This window comes from Gadus chalcogrammus, chromosome 23 (assembly GCF_026213295.1).
Source record: "Gadus chalcogrammus isolate NIFS_2021 chromosome 23, NIFS_Gcha_1.0, whole genome shotgun sequence".
NCBI lineage: Eukaryota > Metazoa > Chordata > Actinopteri > Gadiformes > Gadidae > Gadus > Gadus chalcogrammus.
Window position 1 is genome coordinate 1,319,688 of NC_079434.1, and position 17,437 is coordinate 1,337,124.

At 46.0% G+C, this 17,437-nt stretch overlaps 2 protein-coding genes across 7 annotated transcripts; one reads left to right on the forward strand and one right to left on the reverse strand.

The window, feature by feature from the left end:
• Window positions 1-116: 116 nt before the first annotated feature.
• On the reverse strand, window positions 117-9,007 carry sec22c (SEC22 homolog C, vesicle trafficking protein). 3 transcript variants are annotated; one of them, XM_056583832.1, is made up of 7 exons: window positions 8,536-9,007; window positions 8,160-8,417; window positions 7,817-7,980; window positions 7,533-7,715; window positions 6,812-6,930; window positions 5,189-5,254; window positions 117-3,174 (listed from the first exon to the last, which is right to left on the reverse strand). In XM_056583832.1, exons 2-7 carry the CDS (start codon window positions 8,339-8,341, stop codon window positions 2,974-2,976), a joined length of 915 nt encoding a protein of 304 aa, XP_056439807.1. In that variant the 5' UTR covers window positions 8,342-8,417; window positions 8,536-9,007; the 3' UTR covers window positions 117-2,973. The 3 variants fall into 3 exon arrangements, with proteins under 3 accessions (XP_056439807.1, XP_056439808.1, XP_056439809.1); XM_056583833.1 differs by having other exon boundaries at window positions 8,506-9,007; XM_056583834.1 differs by having other exon boundaries at window positions 8,160-9,007.
• On the forward strand, window positions 8,204-14,971 carry LOC130376909 (E3 ubiquitin/ISG15 ligase TRIM25-like). 4 transcript variants are annotated; one of them, XM_056583828.1, is made up of 8 exons: window positions 8,204-8,875; window positions 9,832-9,984; window positions 10,183-11,241; window positions 11,520-11,890; window positions 12,078-12,224; window positions 12,704-12,945; window positions 14,606-14,694; window positions 14,831-14,971. In XM_056583828.1, the coding sequence occupies exons 3-6, from the start codon at window positions 10,185-10,187 to the stop codon at window positions 12,821-12,823; spliced, it is 1,695 nt and encodes a 564-aa protein (XP_056439803.1). In that variant the 5' UTR covers window positions 8,204-8,875; window positions 9,832-9,984; window positions 10,183-10,184; the 3' UTR covers window positions 12,824-12,945; window positions 14,606-14,694; window positions 14,831-14,971. The 4 variants fall into 4 exon arrangements, with proteins under 4 accessions (XP_056439803.1, XP_056439804.1, XP_056439801.1 ...); XM_056583829.1 differs by lacking the exons at window positions 12,704-12,945; window positions 14,606-14,694; window positions 14,831-14,971 and having other exon boundaries at window positions 10,183-10,376; window positions 10,456-11,241; window positions 12,078-12,538; XM_056583826.1 differs by lacking the exons at window positions 12,704-12,945; window positions 14,606-14,694; window positions 14,831-14,971 and having other exon boundaries at window positions 12,078-12,538.
• The last annotated feature ends 2,466 nt before the right edge of the window (window positions 14,972-17,437 follow it).

The following is a 17,437-nucleotide window of genomic DNA, read 5'->3' on the forward strand; positions in this document are numbered from 1 at the left end:
GTTAAATTTACACCAGTGTTTTTGCTGTGTACTTGAGCTTCCCCCCCCCCCCCCCCCCCCCCCCTCTCATTCCTTATTGGTGAGCTCAAAAATTTGAGGACCAGTGGTTTGTAGTCCTCGGCCCGACATGCTTCTAGCAGGCAAGCAAAGTTTTACTGAGATGACGTCAAACGCGTCATTTGACGTCATCTCAGGAGAAAATTAAATCAGGAAAGCTGGGCCAAGTGAAGACTGGGTTAGACTGAGGGAAAAAAAACTTTTTTTTATATTACAATAGCGATTTTATAATGATACAACGCCGGTTCGAAATCGGTGAAGTATCCCTTTAATTTAATATATTTCAATGTCAAAGAAGCACACGTATCCATGTGTGTGAACTTGATAATGTTGTGTGAAATTGAATGGAATCACAAATGTCAATGGACTGGCAGCACCTAGACCTTTCCTTCTCCAAACCCCGATCCGTTGAAGAATTTCCCTAACTTGACATCTCTGGTAGTGTAAGGGCGCCCCCTAATTTCACAAATCAGAAATGCATTAGTGAATAGATAAGGTTAACGTTGATCAACCCAACAATTTGAGACTACATTATTTCTGTGGTTGGCAAACTCTGTGTAAAGGTTCAATCCAAAACTACTGTAGTTTGGGCTGTACTGACGTAGAAGCGAAATAATGAAAGGTCAATGTCAGTCAATGAAAAATGTAGGCCTACCGCAGAGAGAATTAAGTTAGTACCACAAGTCTTCATATCTTTACATTTTAGGCAAGGGTATAATTGTATGATTATTTTTAATTGGGGTGGGCTAAGATGATGAAGATTTTTACAGAATCCAATGATAAAACAGCAAATTAAAAAGCTCTATTTATTAATTAAATGTCAGTTTTACCAAAGCGTAAGACATACTTTATCCAGAAATTCCAATGAATAATCAAATGTACGAGTTATTTTTAAAATTGAACAGGAAAGAATGTCCTGCCGTATGGCTTTAAGACAGAAGGCATCAAAATAACAAAACAAATCAAATCCTAGCACCTGATATGCGGACAATGTTTTAGACCCAGTACTGTGGCCAGGTATGTACCATCCCAAAAATAAACAAAATTAAACAGTGCAGTCTCCAGTGTTCCCGAACATACAATCTTATAATATTTACTGAACTTTCACTAGGTCATAAAAATCATGTTGGTAGTGAAAGCCACAGTCTACATATTTTGTCAATCTCCCCGCTTTTTGCATTTTTCTTCGAGAAAAAAAACTCAGCATCAAAGATGCACTGATCACTATACAAGATCACATATATGAAATTGTTACAAAAGACTTGCTTTTATATAGTTGAAAAACAAATAATTTAGACAAAACAGGGCATTATGTTCAATTCTTCTGATTAAACATCTTGTGTTTAAGAATGTAAGTATTAATATATACAATGACATTTCGATAGAAAAACTTCCAAAACAATGACATGACTGAACTATAAGCTAGTAAGCTATGTCTGAAGGCCATCCATTCGTGGGATGGCCTTTTCTCATGATCATGTGTTATTCTTCATTTGTTATGAAAGAGCATTTGAAAAATAAAGTTATGACAGGAAGGACAGCAACAACATGGTGGCTGCTGTGAGCACACAACAGCCTCTCTCCGTCATCTGCTTCTCTGCTACACATACACACGCCCTCTTCACACTGCACAGCGTTTAGGCACATTTCTACTAAAACTGAAAATAGATTAGACATTCAACCAATTGTTCCACATTCATCAGCAGCCATATTATTACAAATAAAAAACATTTTTGCCTGGTCATGCACCTCTGAGGAACACTATATTTAAAACTGAATGAACATGCCCTCATCATATTCCAATATCTACCCCACTTAAGATCAACTGCAGTAGCAAAACATAAAGCAAATATTCAATCAAAATACAACCAATAACAAAATCGGTAGTGCAGAATTTGGACATTCATTTTGACACTCATCAAAAACTCCACAGTACTTATATTAATAAAATAATAAACATTTGATAATATATATCACAGATGTATAACTGACTGGAAGCAGGCGTTGAATTATTAAACAATCCCCATTTTTGTTTTCAAACAAAGTATTCGAAACAGCCTAATCATTTGGAGTTCATTAAACTCTCAATGTTATGAATGGGCGATGTCAATAATATGGAAAATGATTTGTTGATCAGCAAGTATCCCCTTGTCTCTAATAGATTTAAGACTTGAGTGTTTAGAGAGAGCAGCCCAGCTCCCAAATACCAGAGCCTATTGTTCTTCAGCAGGAACTAAAATACCCAAACATAGGGAGAATGCATTACGTCCATAACGAAATGTCAATACAATATTACAATATTACCTACATTATATATATAGAAAATAATACCCAGAATAAACCCATGAGAATGTCTTCTACAGGTTGAACAATTGTAAGGATTAAGATAGCACAAAGGGTCTCCTTCGAGTCTAAAACTTTGGTTCAGAGTTGAATTTAGATAAAGTCTATAGATGTAACACCAACCTCTGTAAAAAAGTAAAGTCTAAATGTATCCTCAAAGCTGTGGTAATCAACAAGCATTTCCCTACTTCACATATAAAGCTCAGTAGTCATTAACCTGTCTTTACCTTTCTATTTTGAAATGATATACAGCTAATGATATTGCTAAGAAAAAATAAATAAAAAATCCCTTAAAATGTCTTGCTCTTTAAATGTCTTGGTCTTAGCAAAGAAAATTATATTATAGTATTCAAAGTGCAACAGCTTCCTGTAAGTCCAAAAGAAGTACTGAATTCCACTCCTTTAAGCATTAATCCCTATATCATGACAATTAAAAGTGGTCTACGTAATTGATTTGGCCAGTTTTCCCTTCAGTAACTGACTTAACCTGACCGGGACGGAGAGAGACAGAGACAGAGACAGAGACAGAGACAGAGACAGAGACAGAGCCAGAGACAGAGAGAGAGACTTCCCTCACACCCCACAGTCGTTGCTCCGGTCCAGGAGCTTGCGGGACAGGATGAGGGCGGTGGAGAGACAGGCCACGACTGTGTGGAACAGCAGCTGCCAGCAGTTCCTCAGGCCAAACAGGAACGCATTGCACAGCACCAGCACGCCCAGCAGAGAGAGCGCCTTTAGCCTCTTGTATGACGAGTGGAAGAGATAGAGCTGGCACTGTGGGGGTTAGAAAGTAATTTTATTTATTGAGGGAAACAAAATGGAAAAGTATGTGTGTGTGTGTGTGTGTGTGTGTGTGTGTGATCTGTCCTACCCCAAGCTATCAAAGTACCCCGTCAGCTTGCCAATATACCCTGAATATTCTCTATTTTATCTGTCCAGGCTGCCATTAGCCACAGATGTAAGCGTCACCACCTCAAACACTTCTATTGTTCTATTGTTTTGCAGCACTAATGTAATTCTGGTGGTTTGGTTGTTTCCATAGCCTTGTCCGCTGTTTCAGTGCGGTTAGGCACAACATATTGAAGATCTCCCGCTCCTTTAATTTTATCCTATTGTGTATGTTAATACCCAACCAATTTCCACATGTCAGGGATTCCCTAATGTCAAGGAGGTCTTTGATGGCTTTGTTTATTTCTCTGTGGTATCAATGCTTTTTGGCAATAAATCTTATACCGTTGGAAAGCCTGTTTAGTTCCCTTTCAAATGGTGCCCGATTTGTAAGGAACATGCATTTCTGGGATGAGCAGAAGCGCTGAGTATGTGGGTTGCGGCCATGAAAAATATGCCAAATCTATTCTGCCATTGCCAAACAGGTTATTTTGCTGTTGCTATTGACACTTGTTTTGAGCTTCTGCTACCCCTAGTTGCTGATTGGCACCTGATTGGCAGCACCTGTGAGCATGGGCCCTACACTGTAAGTACAGCTACAGTCAGTAAGTGTCTGCTCCAAGAATCGGCATGCCGCCTTTGACTGATCTGGATAGGGCCCTCTGTGTCACCTTTCATCCACTTCATTATTGTTACAATTGGAGTTGCATAAAAATAATTTTGTATATTCAGGAGGCCTAGCCCTCCATCTTTCTGTTGGGTTAGTAAATTGAGTTTAACTCTGCAAACTTTGCAATCATTTGATTCCACGTATTAACCCTAACCCTTTCTGGTATTATAAGAGATAATGCTTGAAATAAGAAAATAAGTTGTGGGAGAATTTCTTTCAAACATGCAGTTGTTATTTTTAAAAAGTTGACTCTTTTTACTAATGAAAATACCCTGATATTTTATCATCTCTGTATCCCATTTAAACGTATAACATTGTTTGAATACCTGATACTCCGGCGTACCAGTACTTAAAGATTCATATTTATTTTCATTAATTTTATATCCTGATACTGTGCTGTATCCTTCAATCTCCTTAGTCTGTTAGCTAATATTGATGATAGTATCTTATGATCTGTGTTAAGTAGTGATATAGGTCTATGTGAAGCACATTTTCTGGCATCATTATTAATTAATGTTACTTGATGATGACCATGTTTGAGCCCACTTTATTGTATCTAATGCATGCCTGTTTGCTCTAACCAGTAGTGGACTTAATTGGTCTTTAAAAACTTTGTAGAAGTTATTGTAAATCCGTCGTTACCTGGAGATTTCCCATTTTTCAACCCCTGCATTTGCTTATATACCGATGTATACAGTATACAGTTTTTCGTAGCAACTAGCAAATTATTCGACAATCTCTGGTCCAGTAATTATTCTAACTTGATCTGGTTTTAAGTTTGTAATATGTGCTTTGTTTCTTGAGTTTAAAAGCCAGTATTTTTAAGGACTTCTGCCTGCTGACTTCTTCAGAGATGCGTCACCGCAACCAGTTCAGAAACAGGAAGTTACCAGAGAGTGCCAGTTCTCTTCCTATTGGACATTCTCTGGAGAAACTAATCTTTGTTTTCTTCTGATTATATTACTCTGGTGTAGTGCAGCAAGGCATAGGCAGATATATGCATATGCAAGTGTGTGCATACGTATGTGTGCATGAATTTACATATATGGGGATACATGTATGAATGATATATCATTATGCATGCATGTCTGTGCTGTGAATGTGAAGCCGTTGTTGAAGGTTAACAAAAAAAGATAGGAAAAGAAAAACACATACATGTTAGGTTAGAAAGTACTTCTGAAGGATAAAATGCGTTACTTTGAGCTGAACATCAATAAGAATGTGTCTTACCTGAAAAAGACATAGCACAAACGCCAGGAGAAACGCCACCACACTCCATAGTGCGTCATAGTCGTCCTTTTCAATAGGAGAACATTATAGATGTAAACAACTATTCCGATTCAGCTTTATTGGCCAGGGTTGCTTAACAAACAAGGAATTTGACATTGTTTAACCCTTAGCTCTCCAAGAACAACAATCAACACTTAACCTATTGTTAATATATAAAAAAGAAAACACAAAACAGAAAGAACAGTACAAAATATAAATATACTGTTAAGTATAACAATACAATATAATATACTAATTTGCAAATATACAATAACAATATAAGAGAGGGAAGAAATGGTGCAATATCAGTGCAGTCAATATATGTGCAGTCAATATAAGTAATTTAAGATTTCAATATAAATACAGTGCAAGGCAGTTCAGTGCAATGGCAATATATTAATAACAACAATATTGGAATTGAAAAATGTAAATATACATGAGGTAGATGCAGAACAGTGTTGATAGCCCTTGGTCAGTGAAAGGTTGGGGGCTATTTCTGAGCGTTCAACAGAGTGACTGCTTGGGGAAATATGGGCTGTCATTTCAAAAGCAGAGAAGTAAACCGTATATCAGTGTTTCCCCCAGCACTGTATGGTTAAGGCGGCCGTCTAAACAACAATAGGGCCCTACCTTGACTACCAATGTATAAAAATATATATATCTTTTTTTTTAAATATATATACATTATTTATTTTTTCTAAATATTTTTTAATTATTATGAATTAACAATGTAGAAAACTCTCGTAGGGTAAGAAAACATACTTCCATCAGGTATTAAAAATAAAGGTAAATAATGCATCGTAATACTGTTCACTACTAGCCTGGGTTTACCCATGCTGCCTTGCTCGCGATTTCATTTCGCACTGCTAGGCAGCCTGGATTCCATGGATCCGATTTTCTCCTGAGATAGTGAACCAATCATACAACGGGGAGGGACGGCAAGACGAGGACGAAGTCTGCGACACACCCATCGTCTTCCTCCCCATCGAATTTCTGTCGCTCTACATACGTCAGCTGGTATAATTGATACGATTGGCTATGAGCTACGCACAGACTCATATGATAGATATTCGTAGCGCCCAATAAACGTCTCCGGGCAATCGTAAACCACGCCATAAATACGAGAAAATGTATGTGTGGTTCCCAGACCTCATCTCAATGTAGATTGAGATGAGGTCTGGCGTTAGCCAGACTAGTTCACAACAATGGTCGTGAATGGAATTGAAAGGAGTCAAACCACCCCCCCCCCCTTGACCACCTTGACTGAGACATTTTCTGGGGGAAACACTTTTTTAAAGGCTCAAGAATATAAAATTACCTTGAAATACTGTTCTATTGTCGATGATAATGACTGAAAAACATGCCTAGCAAGACGTGTTTTTACTAGTCATTTAGCATACCCTTTTATTCAAGGAGACCTACAGTGAATTTAAACCCTGACCTTCATGAGCAGGTCTTGGATAGATCCTGGATAGGTCCTACTCAAAGAGGCCTACAGGTAGGTATATTGTAGTCGATTCCAGGCTGGAATCGGTCACACAAAGGACCCTGAAGGGGAACAATGAGGTGATTCAGCCCTCCTACCTGGAAGGTGTTCTCCATGAGGTGGACGCCCCGGACGAGGTTCAGAGAGGCACACACGATGTTGAGGACCAGGGATAGGATGCCTGCTGGAGCCACTGGTTCAAGTCTCACAGTCTGACCTACGCAGCCACAACACAACTTGGATAACAGGACCAACTACTACTAGTATAGTACTACAAAAGTTTAAACCACCGCCTGCTGCCATGTCAAGCCCACATGGAATTAAAGCACAATGCATCGCTGAAGGAGCCCTCAGGGTAAGGGTCAGTCCCGGTCCCTTTAGGAGGGCCGACCCAGTTCCTTTAGGGGGCGAACCCGGTCACTTTAGGGGGTCAGACCCAGTACCCTTAGGGGGTCGGACCCAATCCCCCTAGGGGGTCAAACCCTGTCAAAATAGGGGGTCAGACCCAGTCTCCTTAGGGGGTCAAACCCAGTCAACATAGGGGGTCAGATCCAGTCAACATAGGGGGTCAGAGTCAGACCCAGTCCCCTTAGGGGGTCGGACCCAGTCCCCTTTGGGGGTCGGACCCAATCCACTTTGGGGGTCGGACCCAGTCCCCTTTGGGGGTCAGACCCAGTCCCTCTTGGCTGGGACCACCAACAGCCAAGGTGTCAGACTATACGTACCCTTTTCACCCTCTAATGTATAATACTGTAGGTAATAGGCTAAAATGGAATCAACAGCATATTTTGTGATGGGAGCGGTTGATGGTTAACCTACCAGACCCAGGGCCGTGCTCCAAATGCCCGTTGGCGAGCTCCTGGGCTAGCTCCAACTCCTCTATGGTTAGCGCTTTTGGAGGCCGTCGTTTTAAGTCATCCTGGACCTCAGCCAACGTGATCTCCAGCGCCGGGCCACCCCCGATCTGGTTGTATTGCTGCTTTAGCTTCTGAATACTGCCGTCTGTATCAGAAAAAGCAGAGTGGCTCTCAGCACACAGGTGCCATCTAGGATTGAATGATGGGTCACACCAAATGTGGGAGCCGCCGCCTCCTCGTACGCACCAAACTCCAAAAAGGGATATGGCCGGGCAGCTAGGCTGATCGCCTTGCCATCGAAACACGCCTTGAATGCCCAGCACAAGTCCTCCAGGAAACAGAAGGCCTTGACTACAGAGAGGCCGCGGTGGCACACGGCCATATAGGACACTCCCTCCGAAGAAACGAAGCTTAGACATTGGGAGGGAGACAGGTGTTTTAGTAAACAAACCATAATGTCATTATTCAACAAACCAGAGGGTCAACCCCCAGGGTCATCTGTCACCAGGGATATATGATACCCGAGATGAGCTTGAATCAAAATACAATGTCTGTATTGCTTCATATGTTTAGTTTGCTTAGTTCCTACTATATATTTAGGTCCTGGCCCTTGACCGTCCCTCTCTCGGGGAACCGGCTCAGTGACTTGCTCATCTTCCTGAGCTGCTGCTTCCTCTCCTGGAGTTCTCGGTTGTGCGCGAAGTCCGTGGAGGCTGAGAGGGGGAGGCCGTCCCTCAGCCGGACCACGAAGGCGAACAGGATCATTGGCATGGTCCACTTGGCCAATGAATCACAAAACGTCTACATCTTGGGGAGTCAGGCTCGTCGTCCCTCACAGCAGTCATCTCTGTGCGATAAGAGGTGGTTTTCAGTCAGCTGTGAGGATGGTTGAAGAGGCAGCCGATCATGTCTGTATGATAAGAGGTGGTGTTCACCTGTTTGTGGACATCGCTTCGCACCCTTACCTCCGTATCCTTGGATTAATACGGTCAAATAGCTATTTTATCTTGAGAGCTAACAGCATGTTTTGAAAAACCTGTAACCGTATGAAGACTTAAACTAAATTTAGACGTGATTTACAATACCGAGCAAGTTGTATGTTCGAACATCACGCAGCTAACCAGCCTAACTGTGTTCTTCCTGGTCAACCACAACACACGGGAGCCCAGGAGAGACAAAAGAGGCGGGCAAACTCGTTCTTGTATTTCGCCTTCGTTTCGTTCCCGGGCGTTATCATTTCACGACAGAACGCCAGCACCGGGATGCTCCAGATCAGCGTTATTGGCGAGAGGGGGTGACTTTCAGGTACTTGGGTTTAGCGGTGAGAGAGAATGAAGGAATTTCGATATCCGTATTCGTTTCAAATCTAGGGTATATTGCGAAGTCAAAAAATCCGCAAACGTCAATTTGCATTAAGGCCTCCACACACCGGCGCCGCAGCGGCGCGTCAAAAACTCCGCCCCCATTATTCCGGGTGTACTAGCCCACACCGGCGCCGACTAGCTGCGCGGCAGCCATACCCTTGCACAGATTACGAGCGTCAGTGTCGTACGCGATGGAGGGTGGGTGACATTCCTACAGTCTGTGATGATAGGCTATATTTCTACAAATGACTTACTATTACTAGCGATTAACATGACGAAACAACACGAACTAAGCTAACATTAGACTATGATAGTAACATCAATGTTGAATCCATAGTGAGTTAACAACACTGTTGTTAACTCACTATGGATTCAACATTGAAATATCAAAAAATGTAGAGTTGTGTGTCAAATCAACATTAATTTTAAAACCATGACTTTTAAACATTTTGTTGAAATAATTCAGTAGAAAAATAACGTTGTTCCAACATCCAAACAATGCTGATCATTGAAATCGGTTGGAAAATGCTCTCCGCTTGCTTGTATTTGTTTACAGGGCAGTCTGGATCTCCAATATGGAGGTGACGCTGACGTACGATGTCGTCTATGTAAAACTGCGAACGGAGGTGGTGGTGGCAGGGCCGCTAAATTGTTGACGGGGGGGGGGGTATGGAGCGATTGTTGACGGGGGGTATGGAGCGATTGTTGACGGGGGGTGGGGGGGGTATGGAGCGATTGTTGACGGGGGGGGGGGGGGGGGGGGGGATATGGCGCGATTGTTGACGGGGGGGGGAAGACGTGGCCGATAAGTAATTTTTTATTTTATTTTTTTTATTTTTTTCATGGGCCCCCCCTCTGCCTTGGGCCCCCCCACAACTGTCCCCTTTGTCCCCGCAGTCCGTCGGCCCTGGGTGGTGGTGACGTGTTGTTCAAGAAACGAAAGTTTGTTTGAACCGAAACCAAAGTAATGCGACGTCGAGGCACATCTGTCCTTTTGGAGAAAAAGAACAACACTTTTTAATCCAAATAGACCGACAGAAACATTATAAGGTGAGCCCAACATATTTGACCGTAATCCTCAATGAATCTGTCCTGGTAGCAGGGCTTCATGTGAAGATTTATGCTCGAAGGAACATGAAAATGTTATATAAAACACTTGCGTTATTACAACGAAACCTTTATTTTACCATTGTTATGCAAGTTAAAAACGAATGTTATGTGGTTTTATAAACTTGATTTGTTTTCTAGGAATGGCCTCTGCTATTTCCTGGTCTGAAGAGGACTTTTCATGTTCCATCTGTCTGGATGTGTTCAACAGCCCAGTATCCACCCCATGTGGACACAACTTCTGCAGAACCTGTATTACAACGTTCTGGGCTGACCAAGCACAGTACAAATGTCCTGTTTGCAACGCGCTGTTCCACACAAGACCTGATTTACAGGTCAATACCTTCATATCAGGTATGGTTGATCGGTTCAGAAGTTATGTACTAGTGAAAGAGCCGCCTTGTGTTGATGCAGGAGAAGTTCCCTGTGATGGCCCCCAGCTGAAGGCCCTGAAGTCCTGCCTGATGTGTTTCATGTCTTACTGCCACACCCATCTGGAGCCCCATCGGAGGGTTGCACGCCTGAAGACACATCGGCTTGTAGACGCTATGGACCGTCTGGAAGACAGGATGTGTAAGAAACACAACCGACTCCTGGAGCTCTTCTGCCAGACTGAACAGGTGTGTGTGTGTGTGTTCTGCACAGAAGGGCTCCACAGGTCCCATCCTGTTGTACCTCTAAAGGAGGAATATGAAGTGAAGACGGCCCAGCTGGGGAAGATAGAGGCTGAAGTTCAGCAGATGATCGAGGAGAGACAACGAAAGATTCAGGGGATCAAAGACACAGTGGACCGCATTAAAGCAGACGCAGACAGAGAGTTAGCTGATGGTGTGCAGGTCCTCACTGCTCTGAAGCGCTGTGTTGAAAAGTACCAGGATGATCTCAACCAAACAGTTAAAGAGAAACTGAAATCCACAGAGAAAGAAGCTGAAGGCCTCCTCAAAGAGCTGGAGCAGGAAGTAGAAGATCTGACCAATAGAAGCTCAGAGGTGAAGCAGCTCTCACACACTGAAGACCACCTCCACCTCCTACAGACCTTCAGATCCCTGAAAAATCCTCCACCTACCAGGGACTGGACGATGGTGGAGGTCCTTCCTCCGCCATACGAAGGGACCTTGAGGAGATCCCTGGAACAGCTGGAGGAGACACTGGACATTGAGATGAAGAAGCTGCCTGACCTGAAAACAGATGGAAAGAAGTGTAAGTGCTTGTTTAGTTTGAGAGAGAGAGAGAGAGAGAGAGAGAGAGAGAGAGAGAGAGAGAGAGAGAGAGAGAGAGAGAGAGAGAGAGAGAGAGAGAGAGAGAGAGAGAGAGAGAGAGAGAGAGAGAGAGAGAGAGAGAGAGAGAGAGAGAGAGAGAGAGAGAGATCTCTCCAGTGCGTTTCATGTCGTTTGGGTTCCAGTGTGTTTCATGTCGTTTGGGGGGGTTCCGGTGTGTTTAATGTCGTTCATTGCCTGACCAATGTCCCCCGCCTGTAGCCTCCACGCATGGGCATGGCCGGGCCACGCCGCCTCCAGCAGGGGAAGGGGCCACGCAAGATCATCACCAGCATGTCCCTGGGCAAGGACGTGCAGCTGAACAAGGCGGAGCAGGCCTGGAAGCGGACGTGAAGAAGGCCACGCGGGCCGGCAGGGGCGAGCCGGAGGAGCCGGCGGGTGATCTCACGCCTCTCAGCTTGCTCAACAAGCTGACGCCGCAGATGTTCCAGCCTCTGATGAAGCAGGTGACGGAGCTCCAGATCGACACGGAGGAGCGGCTGAAGGGCGTCACCGACCTTATCTTCGAGAAGGCCATCTCGGTGCCCAACTTCTCCGTGGCCTACACCAATATGTGCCGCTGCCTAATGGGGGTAGGTGGCTGCTCATGTCACCCCAGGGGCATGCTCTGCCTCTGCTTAGCCTCTGCTTGGGCGAGCCTAAACCTAACTGTAGAAGGCATATCCAACAAGGGGCGACAAAGACATTCATCGAACAGACCTTACATGGGTGTGTTAAATGGGGTGTTAACTGATGTGTAACTGGTGTGTTACCCCCCAGCTCAAAGTCCCCACCACGGACAATCCGTGTCAGACGGTGAACTTCCGGAAAATGCTGCTGAACCGCTGCCAGATGGAGTTTGAGAAGGACAATGACAACGATGAGTTATTTGAGAAGAAGCAGAAGGAGCTGGACACTGCCTCTGAGGTAGGGCGGACCACCACACACCACGCTGGTCACCGGCCCGGGGGACCACCACACATCACTGTTCAACGAGCCGTCGGACCACTACACACACCACTCTTCACCGGCCTGGCAGACCACCATGCACCACTGCTCACCTGATCCCCTCAGACTGGTCGTACCCTGACTCAAAATACAGAAATAAACAGAAACGGTGCAAGGCAATGCAGAATAGAAGCGCACATACGCGGCCGGCTGTCTGGGTTTTATACATTTTAGGAGATTTTGCTGACGCTTTTATCCAAAGCATCTTACAACCATTCATTCAAACAGTTACACACCTGCGATGGAGTCAACCACGCAGGGCGACAGCAAGCTCGGCAGGAGCAGTCAGGGTGCCGCCCAGGTTGGGAGGGTTAAGAACGAGGAACGGAACAGATCCCTCCTGTGAGCTCCGGGGGCGTCCCTAACGCAGCCTCTCTCTCCCTCTCCCTCGGGTCCAGGGCGAGAAACAGAAGCTGAAGGACACGCTGGAGGCGTACAGGAGGCGAAGGACAAGGCCCACCGGCGCTGGCTGGGTGACATCGAGTTCATCGGCGGGCTGTTCAAGCTCAAGATGCTGACGGAGCCCATCATGCACCACTGCATCGTAAAGCTGCTGACGAAGCACGACGAGGTGTCCATGGAGTGCCTGTGCCGGCTTATTTCCAACATTAGCAAGGACCTGGACCATGGGAATGCCAAGGTGGGTGTGTCTGAGTGTTGTTGGGGGTGTGTGTGTTGTTGGGGTGTTATTAGGGGTGTTGTGGGGGAGTCTGGGTGTTAATTGGGGTGTGTGTTGTTGGGGGTGTCTGTTGGTGTTGTTGGGGGGTCTGGGTGTTCATTGGGGTGTGTGTTGTTGGGGGTGTGTGTTGGTGTTGTTGGGGGTGTGTGTGTGTGTGGGTGTTGTTGAGGGTGTGTGTGTTGTTGGGGGTGGGTATTATTAGGGCTGTTGTTGGGTTGTGTGTGTTGGTTGGGGTGTCGTCCGGATGTGTGTGGGTATTGTTGGGTGTCTGGTTATTGTTGGGGATCTGTGTGTGTGTGTGGTGATGTGTTGGGTGGTGTCCCTGCAACGATGTGTTGGTTGGTGTAATGTGTTGGGTACTGTCCCTGTAGTGATGTGTTGGGTGGTGTCCCTGTAGTGATGTGTTGGGTGGTGTCCCTGTAGTGATGTGTTGGGTGGTGTCCCTGTAGTGATGTGTTGGGTGGTGTCCCTGTAGTGATGTGTTGGGTGGTGTCCCTGTAGTGATGTGTTGGGTGGTGTCCCTGTAGTGATGTGTTGGGTGGTGTCCCTGTAGTGATGTGTTGGGTGCTGTAGTAATGTGTTGGGTGGTGTCCCTGTGGTGATGTGTTGGGTGGTGTAGTAATGTGTTGGGTGGTGTCCCTGTAGTGATGTGTTGGGTGGTGTAGTAATGTGTTGGGTGGTGTCCCTGTAGTGATGTGTTGGGTGGTGTCCCAGTAGTGATGTGTTGGGTGCTGTAGTAATGTGTTTGGTGGTGTCCCTGTAGTAATGTGTTGGGTGGTGTCCCTGTAGTGATGTGTTGGGTGGTGTCCCAGTAGTGATGTGTTGGGTGCTGTAGTAATGTGTTTGGTGGTGTCCCTGTAGTAATGTGTTGGGTGGTGTCCCCGTAGTGATGTGTTGGGTGGTGTCATAATGTGTTGGGTGGTGTCCCTGTAGTGATGCGTTGGGTGGTGTCCCTGTAGTGATGTGTTGGGTGCTGTACTAATGTGGTGGGTGGTGTCCCTGTAGTGATGTGTTGGGTGGTGTAGTAATGTGTCGGGTGGTGTCCCTGTAGTGATGTGTTGGGTGGTGTAGTAATGTGTTGGGTGGTGTCCCTGTAGTGATGTGTTGGGTGGTGTCCCTGTAGTGATGTGTTGGGTGCTGTAGTAATGTGTTTGGTGGTTTCCCTGTAGTAATGTGTTGGGTGGTGTCCCCGTAGTGATGTGTTGGGTGGTGTCATAATGTGTTGGGTGGTGTCCCTGTAGTGATGCGTTGGGTGGTGTCCCTGTAGTGATGTGTTGGGTGCTGTAGTAATGTGGTGGGTGGTGTCCCTGTAGTGATGTGTTGGGTGGTGTCGTAATATGTTGGGTGGTGTCCCTGTAGTGATGCGTTGGGTGGTGTCCCTGTAGTGATGTGTTGGGTGCTGTAGTAATGTGGTGGGTGGTGTCCCTGTAGTGATGTGTTGGGTGGTGTCGTAATGTGTTGGGTGGTGTCCCTGTAGTGATGTGTTGGGTGGTGTCCCTGTAGTGATGTGTTGGGTGTAGTAATGTGTTGGGTGCTGTCCCTGTAGTGATGTGTTGGGTGGTGTAGTAATGTGTTGGGTGGTGTCTCTGTAGTAATGTGTTGAGTGGTGTCCCTGTCTCAGCCCCGGATGAATCAGTACTTCAGCAAGTTTGGGGAGATCATCAAGGAGAGGAAGACTTCATACTGCAGGACTTGCTTGACCTCCGACGGGTAACACACTCAAACACACACACACACACACCAAATATGCGCATGCATGCACTCAAACACACACATGCATGCGCAGGCATGGTCCAGGGCCGGGGCCCGAGCAGCTCAGGGCTCATGGCTCTCTCCGTCCCCCCAGAACCTCTGGGTGCCCCGGCGTGAGAAGCAGGGGCCCAAGACCATCGACCAGATCCACAAGGACGTGGAGCTGGAGGAGCACCGCGAGCAGATGAAGGTCCAGCAGGCCATTCTCTCCAAGTCCAGCGGCGTAGACCGCATGGGAGGAAGAGGAGGAAGAGGGCAGGAGGAGGAGGAGGAGGAGGAGGGGGAGGGGGAGGAGGAGGAGGAGGTGGAGGGTTATGTCTGGTAGGGGACGTCCCGGGACAGGTCTTTTAGGGGACGCCCCCCTGTGTGTCCCGGGACGTCCAATGGCGTGTCTCTTAGAGGCCGAGTGGCATGTTGGTGGTTTGACTTTTTTTGCGGTGACTGGTCAATTTGGAGTGCGCTTTCTTTTATTTCTCTTTTTATTAATAAAATCAGAAAAACCCAACAAAGGAATGCGGCTGGTTTAGTTTAGTTTGTTAGGGATGGTGTCTGTCTGCTGCGATAGAGAGGGTGACAGACGGGGGCTGGAGGGGTGGGCGGTGCTCGGACATGATATCGGTGGACCTTTCTGCTGCTGGAGAGCTGACAAAGCTGTCTTATGACCACGTCGCCATGCTCACCCCCTGCTGTTACTGTATATGGAGGTACATTTGCATTTCCAGTTTTTCCCCCAGGAAATGTATTAGCCTGCCGTTTCAATTCCATTCAAAAAGCTTTGCATGACTATTGTTGTGAACAATATTACCGATGCATTATTTATCTTTATTCTTTGTACCTGATGTTTCCTTACCTTACGAGAGTAGGGTAAGGAAACTGTTGGACCTCTGGCGCCCTCCTAGGTCCTCTGGGGCAGAGTCATTGTGTGGGGTTTGTTTGTCTATGGGTGGGTTAGCGTTGCTGTGTGTTGAGTTATTGTTCCTGACACCGTCACGAGACATGTATGTTAATTAGTTATATTGAGTGTGTTTTGGTGTGTCGTGTGTGTGTTCATTAAAGGCAACTCTCGTAGTCGTGCAGTGTAAGGGCGCGAGAGTTGCATATCCGGCTTGCTGAGTGGCACAACGGCTGGGGTGCCGAGGAGGCCGTCGTCCACCTTGCGCTGGCCTTGGAGGGGACGTCAGCACGGGTGCTGCTCGACCTGGGGGAGAGAGCCTGGGGGTCTACACTGCTGATATCCAGCTGTTGACCCGGCGCGGCTACCCGGAATTCCCCGCGGCTGCACGGGAGGTCTTGGCATCCACGCCTTCCTACGGGGACTGGTGCCGGAGTGTCTGGGGCAGCATGTCCACCTCACCGAGCCCCAGACCCTCGATGCAGCTCTGGACCAGGCAGAACGGGCTGAGGTGGCTGTGCAGAGCGCTAAACACTCGGGACAACGTTTGCGATTCACTTGTTCACATTTCCGGGAAATCATCTACGTAGAGGCACTCCTGCCGCGCCCCCATATGCCTGGTCAAATCTGCCCGCGCGCTTCAAGGAAGGTAACCAATCACCACGGAGTTGGGTTGGCAGGAGGGGGGCGAGGAGGCGGAGAAGGACGAAACCAAGCGTCTTTGAGTGAGCGTTGACAGAGAATGCTGAAAGCGCCCAGATGAGAGAAAGTGTTTCCCGAAAATCTACATCGTTTTTTGTGTATGGTTAAACATGACTATCAATCATTGTAACAACGTTTATAGGTCATAAAAGTCGAAAAAGCATAATAGGTCCCCTTTAATGCTTGCATCGTCCTCGATCAATTGGATTGGGGGTAGGCCTATTCGTTTTGTGACACCGGGCGCTTCTTAAGTGGCTGGAGCAAAACGGTTGATATGCCTCTGTCTGTGGTGGAATAACCAGAGCGCAACGAGCACGCAGAGCCAACACTATTCCGCACCGAGTGACATGATACAGATATGAGGATGACAAATTAAAAGCAGGTTGCTGTCGGGCGCTTCTTCCAGAGGCCCGCCGTGCTTCCACTGGAACTACCAGCCGCTGCCGCTTCAGTTGCCCAATACTGTCGGCTCTGCGCTCTCGTTCCACAGTGGGCAACGGGCTTCAGATCGCCCCAGCATCAAATTGGGCTCCTTAACCCACTACAATTACCCTTACGCTACATGTAAATCCAGCCACGTCACTGCAATCACACACACATTTCAAATACAGGCATAAGTTCATCGGTTAATTCATACTGCAGTAGTTTGCATTATAATTATAAGAAAAACAAATAAAAGATAAGACCCCCCCCCCCCCACCTTGACATAAAATATGCTTAATAAATACATTTTATTTTGTATGATTAGCATTTTACAGACCAATACAATGGATAGGGCATTTAGTAAGGTCCACCACCGTTGTTTCTCTCCCCATAAAAAGCTACAGTCAGTGTTTAATGACATCGATTTACCTTTGAGCATGTCCTATTATAGGCTACTGGGTAAAATGCTGTGTACATTTTTTTATGTAAGAGTTATATTCAGAGGCAAAAAATCCAGATACTTTATTTCAATGCATGAATATTCAGCGCTTAGAATTCAATGGCTTTTTATTTTCAAAATCCAATGGCAGAGATTTACTTTGATATAGTTGTCACACAATCTATTTTTGATTTTTGTAATATGGAATTATTTCAGGGGGGGAAATGCCGTACACACTTGATTAC